The sequence below is a fragment of the Notothenia coriiceps genome, unplaced genomic scaffold (assembly GCF_000735185.1).
Source record: "Notothenia coriiceps isolate Sejong01 unplaced genomic scaffold, NC01 NC01_scaffold00000339, whole genome shotgun sequence".
NCBI lineage: Eukaryota > Metazoa > Chordata > Actinopteri > Perciformes > Nototheniidae > Notothenia > Notothenia coriiceps.
In genome coordinates, this window is record NW_011333040.1 from 15,539,555 (window position 1) to 15,552,528 (window position 12,974).

Consider the following 12,974-nt stretch of genomic DNA (forward strand, 5'->3'; position numbering starts at 1 on the left):
TTCAGCAACTTTATCTCGACCTGCAAGTTGCACGGTGACGCAAATCCGTCCCCATGCTCATAATAAACAGAGGAAACCGATTCCCCTCTTAAACCAAAACACAATTAACTTCAGAGGCGATACCTCTTCCGCGAGGCCCCTCAAGATTCACACGTTGGGAATAGGCCAATAACATGTTATAATTAAAATAGTAGCAATAAACATTATAATTGTCTGACCTAAAACAATACATTTTAAATATCCAGCAATAACATTTATAATCGTGTTTAGAGTTAAAGTTCATATATGTGTTCAAACTGTCAATAAAAATGAACTCTCTCGCCTCTACTGTTTCTCCCCCCTCTTCCCCCCAGATCGCATTTTTCTCTCGCATGTGTGTGGAAACAATGGCTTCTGAAGCCCGCATTCATTTAGTCCTGATTCATAAAGCCGGAAGCGCAGATGACCCTGACTGCCTCCTATCATGCTGTTTTCGAGTGACACTTTTCCGGGTTAAAATTAGAAATAGAGATTTAACGTTTGCCCTCCATCATGCAGTCAAAACAATCCAGGGAAGAGGATGTAGCGACGCTGCACGCCTCGAGCTATTTCAGGTGCTGATGAGCTTTTCAGTGGGAAGCTTTATAACACACAGGATCAGACTTTAGCTGCATGGGACAAACTGGGGTTACATCTGCTCATACTTTCTCAGCTACTGTAGATTAAACATCCATAATTCAAGAGAGTATTTGCTGTTTGCCATCATCAATCTAAAAAGCATGTTTAATTTCATCTTGAAATAATAATTGGTTTCTATTTGACTTGAATAAATGGCTCTAATTGTGTTTTTTACTGTAGAAAATAAATACATATGAAAGACACGACATAATTTCCCTTTACTCTTTACTCTTTGCTGCATCTTTTTTAATAGAAAAACCTGTTGGTGAAGTTTTATTTTCCTGATAAAAGAGATTTAAGTTAAAATAAGCATTGAAACACTGATTTTAAATGTCTACACACACACAAAGGGTTTAAATAATTTATAGATTTAGTGTGAGATATGCCATAAAACTCTGTTTCTTTTCTCCAAAATCAGAAATTTGTCGAACTCTATATTTTTTATTTATAATTCAAATAATTGTAGAATCAAGTGCGAAAAGGACAATTATTTAAATGTGTCTATTTCAGACAGATTATTTATTTTTCAGAGCAGAATAAACTAAAGAGACAGTTTTAAAAGTAGTCATAAAATAATCTCGCAGTCTGATGATTATTGTTGTTAAAGTTTATTTTTATTTTTTTATATTATATATGTATTTTAATGCACCCACCACTTGATTTTAGGCAGACTCTTAAAGAGAAGAGAGGCAGGTTATAAACACCAACCTGCTGCACAAAGTGTCTTTTTGTAACAAAGTACGTTTTTTTTTCAGCCCTTATATCATAGCCCTTTACTGTTAAAGTCCAGGTCTGAAAATGGTCTTAAAAAGCACACATTTGATCCACAAGTCACCTGTAAAACTGAAATATGACTTTTTCAGGCCGGGCCCTGGATACTATTATTCACCTTTATTTCCCTTTTCCAGGTGTAACCCACGGTTAACAAAGCTCATTTGTTCATAATGCAATCATGATTGGAGTTAGACTAAAATCCGCCAATCCCGCCTCCTTACTCAGGTTAGTGAGGGCACGTTGGAGACGTGTGTGTGAGGGAGCAGCGTCAGCGTCACGCTGGAAGAACGGAGACACTTGTAATCATTATATGCACAAAACAGCGCAAATTGAGAGTTTTACCGGGGCGTCGGTGGACCAATCTCTGGGGCTGTCGTTGGAGGTTGGGGCTGCTTTAGAAAGCGGGAGTTTTGATTGTTATTTTATTTTCCTCGGTGAGTGAAGCAACGCGCTACATGCTACATGCTAGTTGCTGCCTGCATGCTGCGGGCCTCGTGGTGTGTTAGCCACCTAGCTCTTTTGAGAGTTCAGTTAAATTGAGCAAATATGAGTTATGGTTGATAGAGTTACAGTAGCTATATATTGTGTAACAAGCACTAGATATTTATTTCGTTTACTACAATGTTTTAGGCATTAATGTTTAAACTGTAAATGCTTATCTTGATCTACATTTCATGATTTCATGGTTATTGACGTCAGTGTGTTTTTAGTAGTGCATTTAGAATGAATCTTTTATTTGCAATGCAACAGTTTTCCATATTATGGTATCTAAATGTGTTGTATATTTGCATTGATAATTTAGCACTGCACAGTTATGATATTTGATGCACATGTGTTGAAGATACATTTGCAATGTTTTAAGCCGTTTTATATTACACAGGCTGGGTTTTTTATGATACCCTTGGATTGTGGATTTTCTGGATTCTGGATTTTCTGGATTGTGGACTCTGGATTTTCTCCCTGACGAGGGGTATGGCGAGCTACCAATGACAACCTGAACACCTCATCTTTCCACTACCAGTGGTAGGATTTTGAGAGTACCTTACAGGAACTGATCAAAGAACTATTTTCTTTTGGGGGTTTACTTTAATTTTATTTGGGGTGCACCCAAGTGTCAAGCGCTTTATTTAGAAGAATGTTTTTTATTCCTGTGCCAATATATATATGTTTTCCTTTATAAAATCTCAGTATTCACTTCATTCACTCTGGTGTTCGACTTCATTTATTACCCATCCTTTAAGAACCTGGAATACTGGTCCAGTTTTCACACACCTGACGCTGGTTACACAGGCCAGCCCTCTGCGATGGCAGTTGGGATTACATGCCAGTGCCAGCGACTCCTCTCTGTGTAAAGGACTGTTGAGCTGCAGGGCTGAATGTCTCCAACAATAGAAAAGTCCCTCGTAAAAAACCTAAAAATAACAGTCTGATTGTCTTCTTCTGAAGTAGTTTGGCAACACAACATTGTCCCTGACTCAAAGACAATTGTAAATACATTTTAGTTCTTGGACTTTTACGACTGTTTTTCCAGTATTAGGATGTTGTCCACACACAATCATGAACTATTACTCTGTAACAGTACATCTATTGAAAATCTTCCCTCATACTTTAGTATTTCCATTTGATGCTACTTTCTCCACTACATGTCAGAGGGGAACTTTTTATTACTGATTTATTTGAAAGATTTATTTTTACTTTTCAGACTAAGAATAAAACACATGTTGAGGAAAGACAAAAATATCTCAAAGTTGCAGAATAGTTTTTGTGAGATCACGGTTTTAGCCTAAAGAGGTCAAATTATATAATATTTTTCAGTAAAGTATAAGAATATAGAAAAGTATTTTTTCTCCTTTGCTATACAACATTTAATCATTTCACACCGACAGCATGTTGGACACTAATCTGAATATAAAAGTAACTCCAACACATTTTTTTTTTTACAAGTCTTTTTATTTCATTATAGTGTACAGTAATCGATGACATTTCATTTATATTGTAATATCACAGTACCACAGTACCACAGTACACTCACTACACTGCCCCCTCCCTCCACCCACACGGACGAAACCTAAAAAAAAAAAAAGAAAAATATTTGAGAGAGAGGACTTTGATTAAGTATTTTGTAATTATTACTTTTAAAATAATCTTATTAGCTTTTATTTAACAAAGGATCTTCTTATACCAAAAGTATAAAAGCAAGTGCTAAAAGACCAACAAATATTCAAGAACATTATTGTTGTGAGACGTATTGTAACTTGTTGTGTAACCATCGCTTTACCTCCCTGTTAAAACATGAGATAATGATTGACTAAAAGGTAATTATTCATTGACTGATTATTTGCCTCATCCTATCAGAGAAGGCAGCAGCTCGTATAGATTGCCTTATTTAACAGCCTGCAGTGCAGCTTAAACAAACAGCATAAGAAATGAAAAGTCAAAGCTTTTATGAGTCACATGCCCACTGTGGATGAAAACAAAGGCGTGCTGCTGTGCACCGTCACTACCTGAAGTTTAAAGCGTCTGACGGAGCCCATTGTTGTGGCCTGATTGCTGGCCGAGTGTTTTTCAGGAAGCCTTATCAGGCGGAGGAAGAGCGAACGAGCACCTCTCACTGAAGCCCTGCTGGATCACAGGGACATCATTAAATTATTTCCATTATTACAGCGAGAATTATTGCTCCCCCTCTGTTAGACTCCAGCTCCAAGCCAAGATTACTATTTCTGGCAATGTTTGCCTCAGGAAGGAACTTTCGCAGATTTAATGGGACCTGGGCCATTGTACACAGCCTTCTGTATGGCACCCTGCCATCATTTCCAGAGAAGAAGAAAAAAAGAAGAAGTGAGGGATGTGTATGAAGTCCAAACAACACTGTCCCCGTTTATCTGATCCTGAATATAACCAAGATAATTCAAACACTGAACTCTCTCTGATGTGGAGATGGACTTAAATGGATTTGCATGTTGGAGGTGAAATGTCACTCCTATCTGTTTTGTTCTGCTGTGTGTAGAAATCCTGCGTTTAAAAGTATGTTTTTAACTAAATCTGTCAAATAATTTCCCAAGGAGTAGAAAGCATAGGACACTTAGCACTATCTTTCTCTGTGAAATGCAGTGGAGTAAAGGTAGAAAGTGACATAACATGAAAACACTCAAGTAAAGTACCATTACTCATGATTAAACTTACATCACAGCACTGCTCTTGTTTCTGTATGTCGTCCATGTTGAGCAACTGCAGCAGCTGTTCTTGTAAGAGAAAACATAATTGAACAAAATGCTTTGACCTTCGAATCTGATCACATGAAGATAAACCCAAAATGTAAACTCAATCCTTAAAGCCTGGAGTTTGTCCATCTAAAATGTTCAAGTTTTAAGTTTAGATTTTTAAATGACTTGGTGTTGATGGAGATTTTTGTTTCTCAGGCGTTAAATAAGTGTTACACTGACTCCATGTGGACTTACAGCAGGTGATGATCTGTAAACTCTCAGGGGTAAATTATCACATGTCTGGAGTTGCTACTTATAATAACCTGCAATAAAAGTAACTCAATGCATTCATCTTACTTTATGCAATTTTACTGGTACTTTATTTGAATGTTCTGCTACAACATTTATTTGACACTTTTAATTACTTTCATTGCATATTGAGATTGATAATAATAAATTAAGTCATCAAATAAGCTAAGATGTATTAAATAAAAGCTTTTTGATCCCTGGGCAGAAAATTCACCAGCCAGATTCACATTTAGCTGTTACATTAAAGTAAGCATTACTCATTGCAGCTACTTAGTAGTATACAAATAATAATAATTTGCATAGGGACTTCTTATATTTGTTTTTAAAGTAACCTATGTAGACTATTGAATGCAGGAATTTGACTTAGCAGAGTTTAGCTACACTATATTATTGACCACTTTAAGTCAATAAACTATCTGAGACTTCTGTTTCCAGCATTTCAAATAACCTATTAATAACCTTAATGACAAAAACAATCTCCACTTTAAACAGGCTGAAAAATGAGAGGTCGACATATTAAAGTGAACCCATTGGACTCCGGGGTTATGAATGGCCGCCATGTTTCCTTTTGTGGTAGCCTGACTGCTCTCAGCACAGCCGGGTTTAAAACATTAAGTGGTCATTATCTGGACATTGGAGTGCTAGACTAATCACACTCACCCCGCTGTGCCCTCCGCTGTAAACACGCTAAAGGAGCCGCTTTAATGGAAGCTTTTAAATATGATGGTGACTCAGTGCCTTTGAGCAAAGCCACGTGTTTACGTTGGGACAGATTAAAGTCGCCTCTTGTGCGGCAGGTTCAGGGCCCTCTGCAGCTCCAGTGTGCAGATGTACACACGGTTAAATCACGAGCTGTAAGCCAAATACTGCAGGAGGAGACTAATGGAAACACAAAAGGTCATAATAACAAACCATTAGGCCTGCTGCTGCTGAAGCGAGCTGCATAAGGAGAATAAAACACTGGGAAGAAGATGTCAGATATGCTTTGAAATGCGTTTTTAAACAAGGGACAATACAGCAGATCATATAAAATACACACATTAACAATCAATGTTAACTTGTTTCCCTTTCCCCCCCATTTTGCATTGGATTTCTAGTTAACATTTTTTATAATTCAGGATTATATGTGTCCAAGCATTGTTCCGCATGCGTAATTTGTGCAGAAATGTTTTAGGTGATGCATTAATAAGGACAGTTTGCTGTTGCAATGTGACGAAGAGCAGAGCATCTCCCCGTGCAGCAGCAATGGTTCACATCTCGGCATATCAATCCGCAGCATAGGCGGGAAAATAGGCCTACGATTCATCAGCTGAGAAACTCCAAACAGCAGCAGCAGGTCTGAAGATGCAAAACAAGATCTCCTGAAAACATGACATCACTCATATAAAGATCTTTATTTAAAACATCATTAGTGTGTATCAAATCAAAAAAGGCTGATTTCTGTACATTGATAGTTGAAAAGTTGAAAAGTAGATCTATCTATCTTTTTCACAGGCTTATTTTTTGCTCTGGGTTCAAGCAGCAGGTCAATTTGTCTCGGGGGAGGACACATCGCATTGGGACACATTTGTCCAGAAAAGAGCTACTGTAAATGTTTTTCCATGCTGTCCCAGGAGTCTCTTCTCTACTGTTTTTGGTTTATTTTTATTTTAATCCCCCTTTTTTTTTTTATCAGAGGCTGTAAATCCTGATCCAACTCTGCACCACATCTCCCTAAAACAAAATGTGCTTTACATCTGTGTTGCTTTATGCTCATGCTGGCTCCTAACCCAGTAAAATACACTTAACATAAAAAGTAATATGTAGTTTATTCTAAAAAAAGAGAAAGTAGACTTTATAACATTTTTTAATATAGAAATAATAACGTTTTCCTACAACTCTGATATGCAATGTTCAACGTAATAGCTATTCTAGAAGATATTGCTACATTAAGTTTTTTTAGGATTACAAATATTTCGTCCAGTGGATTGTGCATCATAAAAAATATGGGATATGTATAGCCATTTAAATATCTCTCTACACAAACGTTTACAACTAAGACTTGTTGCTTAGTAGGCTACTTATGATGTTACCGTAGAATAATGTCTCCTTTCCTCAATGCATTGACAAGGTAGTTGCCTATAACCAGAACACAAAACGAGGAGCTGTGATCATTTCTTAGTAAAATGCTGCCATCTAGTGGTCATGTCGTGTTCTAATGCGACAATCAATGTGTGTTTGTGTGTGTTAATTTAAAACTGAAAAACTGCTTTAAAAAGGAACCTAATAAAATATGATAATACAAAAAAACACAATTAAGCAGGACCAATAATCGATCTCCTCTGTACATCTATACATACGTGATTAAAGAATTTAAATGGGACATTTTGGATTTATTTTGTTCATGTCATCAAGGTACTCTTGACAACTGCATTAAAGTCAACCCTCTTGTGCAGCTGGTTATAGTTGTTGTACGACATTGACTTCTCAATCAGTGTGTTCATGTGTGTTGGGTCAATTAGCACTTTTTCCCTCATCCTGTTCCTGGAGCTGGACGGGGGTCGTGTGTGCAGATCTCTGGGGGATTTCTGCGTTTAATCTTTGACCTCCATTAAAGCACAGGAGCGGTCTTCAGGGAGGAAGCAGCTCTGACTCAGGAAGTGTCGGCAGGTGTCAGCTGCTGCCGCTCCGAGCGGTGACACCGAATCATTACCCACTGCTGAACGTCTTCATCACTAATGTGTCTGAATTTCATGTTATTGGTAACTGGGATTCTGTAAGAAGAGAAACTAATGTAAGGATATTTCATTATACATGCATTTAACATAATTTAAAAACATTTTAAAGAGTGAAATAAAGCGTCCAATATCATTACTGTCTTCCTTTCCCCCCTCGGATGAACACCTGATCAATCCAAACTATGTTAGTAAGCAAACACTGTAAAATGCACAAGAAATGGTTGTTGTCATTATCAATTATTCTGCTGTCATTTTTTCATATAATAGCTTAATCATTATGTCGTATGAATTGTTAAGAAATGCTCAAATTGACCATTTAACTAATGAAAGACTATTTTCACATATCTTTTTTTGGGGCAAACATTTTGAAAAATATTCAATTAACTAAAAATGGCAAAAGAAAATCTGCAAATACTCACCGAAGGGAAGCTGGAAAGAAACGTATTTGTCATGTTTCTTTGGGTCAACTGTTATGCAAATATTTTACGAGCAGAAAAAAACATTGTATAAGACTTTGTAGGTTGTTTTACAAGTGTATTTAAAAAAATTACATCATATCACATTGACTGCAGGTCTACAAATGCCTGAGTAAAAATGCTAATACATCATTCAACAAGTGTGATTAAATGACCGTTCCCTTTTTTCTTAGTGTACGTTACAGCCTTTAAAATACTAAATAGAGATGAGAATCAGGATTTAGACCTTTTGATACATGTCCGTCTGTACAACTAAATCAACACAAATTGAAATTGCAGAAAGTGAATGTATCTACAGACATTTTGAAAAACTGATTTCTGCACTCATTCAATTTTTTTCCCTTTTTTTTTTTTTAAAGGTGGGGTAGGTAATTTTGGAGAAACCAGATCGAGTGCGCTAGAATTTGAAAATACACAGCCGGAAAAAATCTGCCACTTCCTTACAGAGCCCCTCCTCCAACACACACGAACGCGCACATGACCAATGAGGGCACGAGATAAGTTTGTGCACAGATGGAAGGCTGACAGGCCATCCAGTTATTTTAGCCGGGCCGGCTCAGATGATTGGTCGTGCTTTTTACAGTACCACGGCTTCCACAGATGACATTTTTTAATGGATTTTTTGTCAAAGCACTTCAGATATTCATTGCTATCGGGATGTTAAGAGCATTCCATGGAATATAACAAAAAGTGTATCTCGAGCCAGTTTCTCAAACTTACCTACCCCACCTTTAAGTAAACAAATAAAAAAAAGACTTCTGTTTGATTACAAAGAAAATGTTGAACTTCTGAAACTCCCGTCTCTGTTGGTTCAGTGAAAATATTTTGGCACAATCATACTGCACAGCAACAATTAAACAATAAAAACCTGTTCTAAAAACATTATCAAAAACAACATATCCATCGATTTAAGAACATCTGAACAAAACTAAATGGAAGTTGACATTTCTTCATTGTTAACCCAGGTTTTACTAAATTAAACAAGTCAGTTTAAGTATGTAATGTATGTACGTCAGGATCAAATGCCGGGATTTAATTATCTTGTTAAAAAACGTTACTGTTCATTTCCATCTTGAATAAATCCCTTAAAGATAAAAAATAACTAATTGTCTTTCTTGCAAATAGTTTGGTAGAAGATTAGTACCAAGTACCGTTGTGTCCTCTAAAAGAGCTTGTGTTAGTGTGTAATTATAACATATTTAAAAAAACACTATCCCTGTCAAATGTGCCAAGACTTTGACGAAGAGTCCTCAAGATTTAGCTCTTGTGACCCGTCTGCACCCAGCTCCCCAAGCATCTTCTTTTTTAAATCATAGACAAGAAGCTTCTCCATCAATTTAAGAAAATCAGAATAAAAGTTCAAGTAAGTTGACATTTGTTCATCTTGTCTGACAGTATTTGTTTAAGTGATTCAGCACTAAATAGAGAAGTTGTCAGTTCAATTCTTTTTTTTAAGAACAATAATTATTTTAAGGGGTAAGGAGCTAATGTTGAGACTTTAGTTGTGTTTGAGAAATTCATTTTTAATTTCTCACCTGAATAAATCCCTTTAAAATCCGCATTGTAAAATAAAAGCTCCTCTGGACATCACTCTCTACCATCCGAGTTATTTGCCCAGAGATTAGAAAATGGATACTAACTACCCTTGTGTCCTCTTAAAGAGCTTGCCCACTCCCAGATGTTATACCATATTGTGTCAAATCTGAGAAAGGAACATATTTAAAAACAGACTATCCCTGACAGAGTCCTCCACAGAGTGTCCTCTTGTTTTAGCTCTCGTCCGGGGTCTGCACCCTGCCGTCCCCCAGCAGTCTCTCCCTCTCCCCTGGGCTGTCCCCCCCCCTCCTCCTCCTCCTCGGTGGCCACCAGATGGGCGCAGCACGGTATCCTGGCCAGCAGGGGGCGGTGCAGCCCGTTGTAGAGCGCTGTGCCCACCAGCAGCACCAGGAAGCCCAACACCTGCAGGCCGTGGAACTGCTCCCAGCCCAGCGCCAGGCTCACCACCCAGATGACCAGCGTGCGCAGGCTGTCCAGCACCATGCGCGTGGTGGCGCTGATCTCCTTGGTGACGCTGATGCCGGCGAAGTTGAAGAAGGCGATGCTGACGGTGTTGCCCAGCAGAGCCAGCAGGATTAGAGGCTTGTGGCCGATCTGACAGAAGGCGTCCAGCGCGTCCTCCAGGACCTGCCGAGGGTTGTCGCTGAAGTTTCCCACGTGGATGAAATACATCGGGATGAGAAGCAGCGACAGGACGACGAACCCGAAGAAACCTGGAGATAGAGAGCAGAATTTTAAATGTTCTATATCTACAGTTTTAACTTTTTTTTTCTTTCAGGTGATCCTTCAAAATCTGTATGTTTTAATATATGTGGCTACACTCTCAACATATCTACATTCATCACATTCCTGTGTGTGTGAGTTTTAGGTGCACATGTTCCCTTTTGTTGTCCTAAATCACATCTATCATGTAAACTTCAGATGAATGACTGTCTTACCCTCAGTCCCAACAGCTTTGAGAGGATGGACGTCGTGTTTGTAGACAAACTTTTCCTCCAGAACCATCTGCACTGAAACGATGACCTGCGCCATGATGATCAGAAGGTCTCCTGCAGGACCGAAAAGAGGAAGTGGTTAAAACATTTTAATATTCTAATGAGGTTGAGGCTTAGTTCTTTATGATGCTTGTACAGGTGTGAGTAGTAGATGATGGTTCTTTACGGCTATATATAAAAGCCTACATTTAAAATTTGCTTTTCTTTTCTGGAACCCCTTGGGCCCAGTTTTAAAGTATCCATAATGCATGGTTGTAAGAACACGGCACGGGTGCATTCATAGCGTGTTAAATTCTTGCTTAATAAACAAAACAAAAAAACTAAATATTGATGTAAATGAAGGCAAAACAGGTGTATTCTGGGTGAACCTGGGAAATCAACCAATCAGAGACTCATTCCTCATTTCCTTTAAATGCCAGGTGCACCTGTACCCATTGCTATTTAAAATGTGGATCCAGCTAATCTGAGATGCAATGTTTTTCAAAAGCTAAACAAAAACAAATACAGACTGAAGCAAACATGTTTTTGCACATTAAATCTGTCTTTTTTCAATATATTCTGACTCTACAAAGCTCTAGGCTAGGGGTCGGCAAGTAAGTTTGGCCTTGGGCCCAAACATTTCTGAGCCACTAGATGGCGTTGGAAAATAAAACATAAGCAAAGGCTAATTTAAAGGTGACCTATCATGCAAAATACAACCCTCTCTCTTTTCCTCTATACCCAAATCTCTAAAAAAGGGGCTGCAACGGATCTGATACTATGGAAGCCCATTTCCGCCACTTGAAAAAAATAAAATCCCCATGAAAAGTCATAATTATGAGATAAAAAGTCGAAATAATGAGATAAAAAGTCATAATTATGAGATAAAAAGTCGGAATAATGAGATAAAAAGTCATAATTATGAGATAAAAAGTCATAATTATGAGATAAGAAGTGCGCATGCGCTGCAGTGGCGCTGTCTTCAAAGGTCCCTTCATCACCTTGCTGCTCTCCACCATGCAAACGGCATCTTGTCCTAAATAAGGTAACTATTACAGGGGACTTTTGTAAATGTTAGATGTTACATATAGCCTATATTGCAGCTAAACTACAACAATGCAGTTCATAGCTTTGACATGACCTGTTATGAACTATAATATATATGCCTATAGTTTTGTGGTAACGTTCACGCCACTAATGACAATAGTGTACAGTGGGCATACTGCTGCTGTGAGTTGTAAGCCTAAGACTCTAACCCGTGAACGTTACCACAAAACTATAGGCAATATTATTGTTCATAACAGGTAATGTCAAAGCTATGAACTGCATTGTTGTTTAGCTGCAATATAGGCTAGATGTAACATCTAACATTTACAAAAGTCACCTGTAATAGTTACCTTATGTAGCTGACGCTCAAAGGTCCCTTATTATTGTTTTGTCCTTTTTGAAGAGTGTTTAATGTATGCTTGAACTTTGTTTTATTTTGTAAAAATGATAAGAGTTGTCTTTCCGGAAGTCATGTGACCTCTTGCCCCGGATGTTTATATTGTGTTTGTGTGCGGTAAAAGTGTGAACGATGTGATAACGTAATTCTACTGCTGGTCTACTAGGCAAACACGTTTTCACTGTGTTTCATGATTGTGCAAAGAAGAGAATAAACGTGATTGTGGACATCGGTTCGATGCGTACTGTAATGTTCTTTCAAGAACAGAGTAGTTACACCTTATTTAGGACAAGATGCCGTTTGCATGGTGGAGAGCAGCAAGGTGATGAAGGGACCTTTGAAGACAGCGCCACTGCAGCGCATGCGCACTTCTTATCTCATAATTATGACTTTTTATCTCATTTCGACTTTTTATCTCATAATTATGACTTTTCATGGGGATTTTATTTTTTTCAAGTGGCGGAAATGTGCTTCCATATGATACAGACTGATCCAGATTTGAATTATTTTCTACGTCACAAAAGGGGTGCTCCGCTTAGTTGTCAATTCTCCACCTATCAGGGGAATGTGGGGTTGGGCCACGGCCGGCCATTGCCGCTCGAGAGCGCTGGAGACGCTGTAGTACATATGCCAGGCCTGTAAGTGGCGCTGTAGTCTGCCACAAAAGCAGCGAATAAGACTTCCCGCGCATGGTTGCCATGGTTGCCCTTCTGTTTATTCTCCGCTTTGGCTCTTTTTCTCCATCCCAGAGGCAAGCGTTTGCTCCTGCTGCTGTTATTCATTGCAATCCCTCCCTCGCTGTAATTCTCTCCGGTTAGTTCACCAGCAGATGACAAACACCCACCTCTCCGCCTCTTCCAAGG

At 38.4% G+C, this 12,974-nt stretch overlaps 1 protein-coding gene across 1 annotated transcript in view; it reads right to left on the reverse strand.

Moving 5' to 3' along the window:
* Nucleotides 1-9,085: 9,085 nt before the first annotated feature.
* The window catches only part of slc35f6 (solute carrier family 35 member F6), a 10,570-nt gene continuing 6,681 nt past the window's right edge, over nt 9,086-12,974 (reverse strand). The window contains exons 5-6 of the mRNA XM_010773145.1: nt 10,632-10,742; nt 9,086-10,406 (exon numbers count right to left, since the gene is read on the reverse strand). Coding sequence (XP_010771447.1) covers nt 9,856-10,406; nt 10,632-10,742 — 662 coding nt within the window. The 3' untranslated portion in view covers nt 9,086-9,855. The remainder of the gene's footprint in view (nt 10,407-10,631; nt 10,743-12,974) is intronic.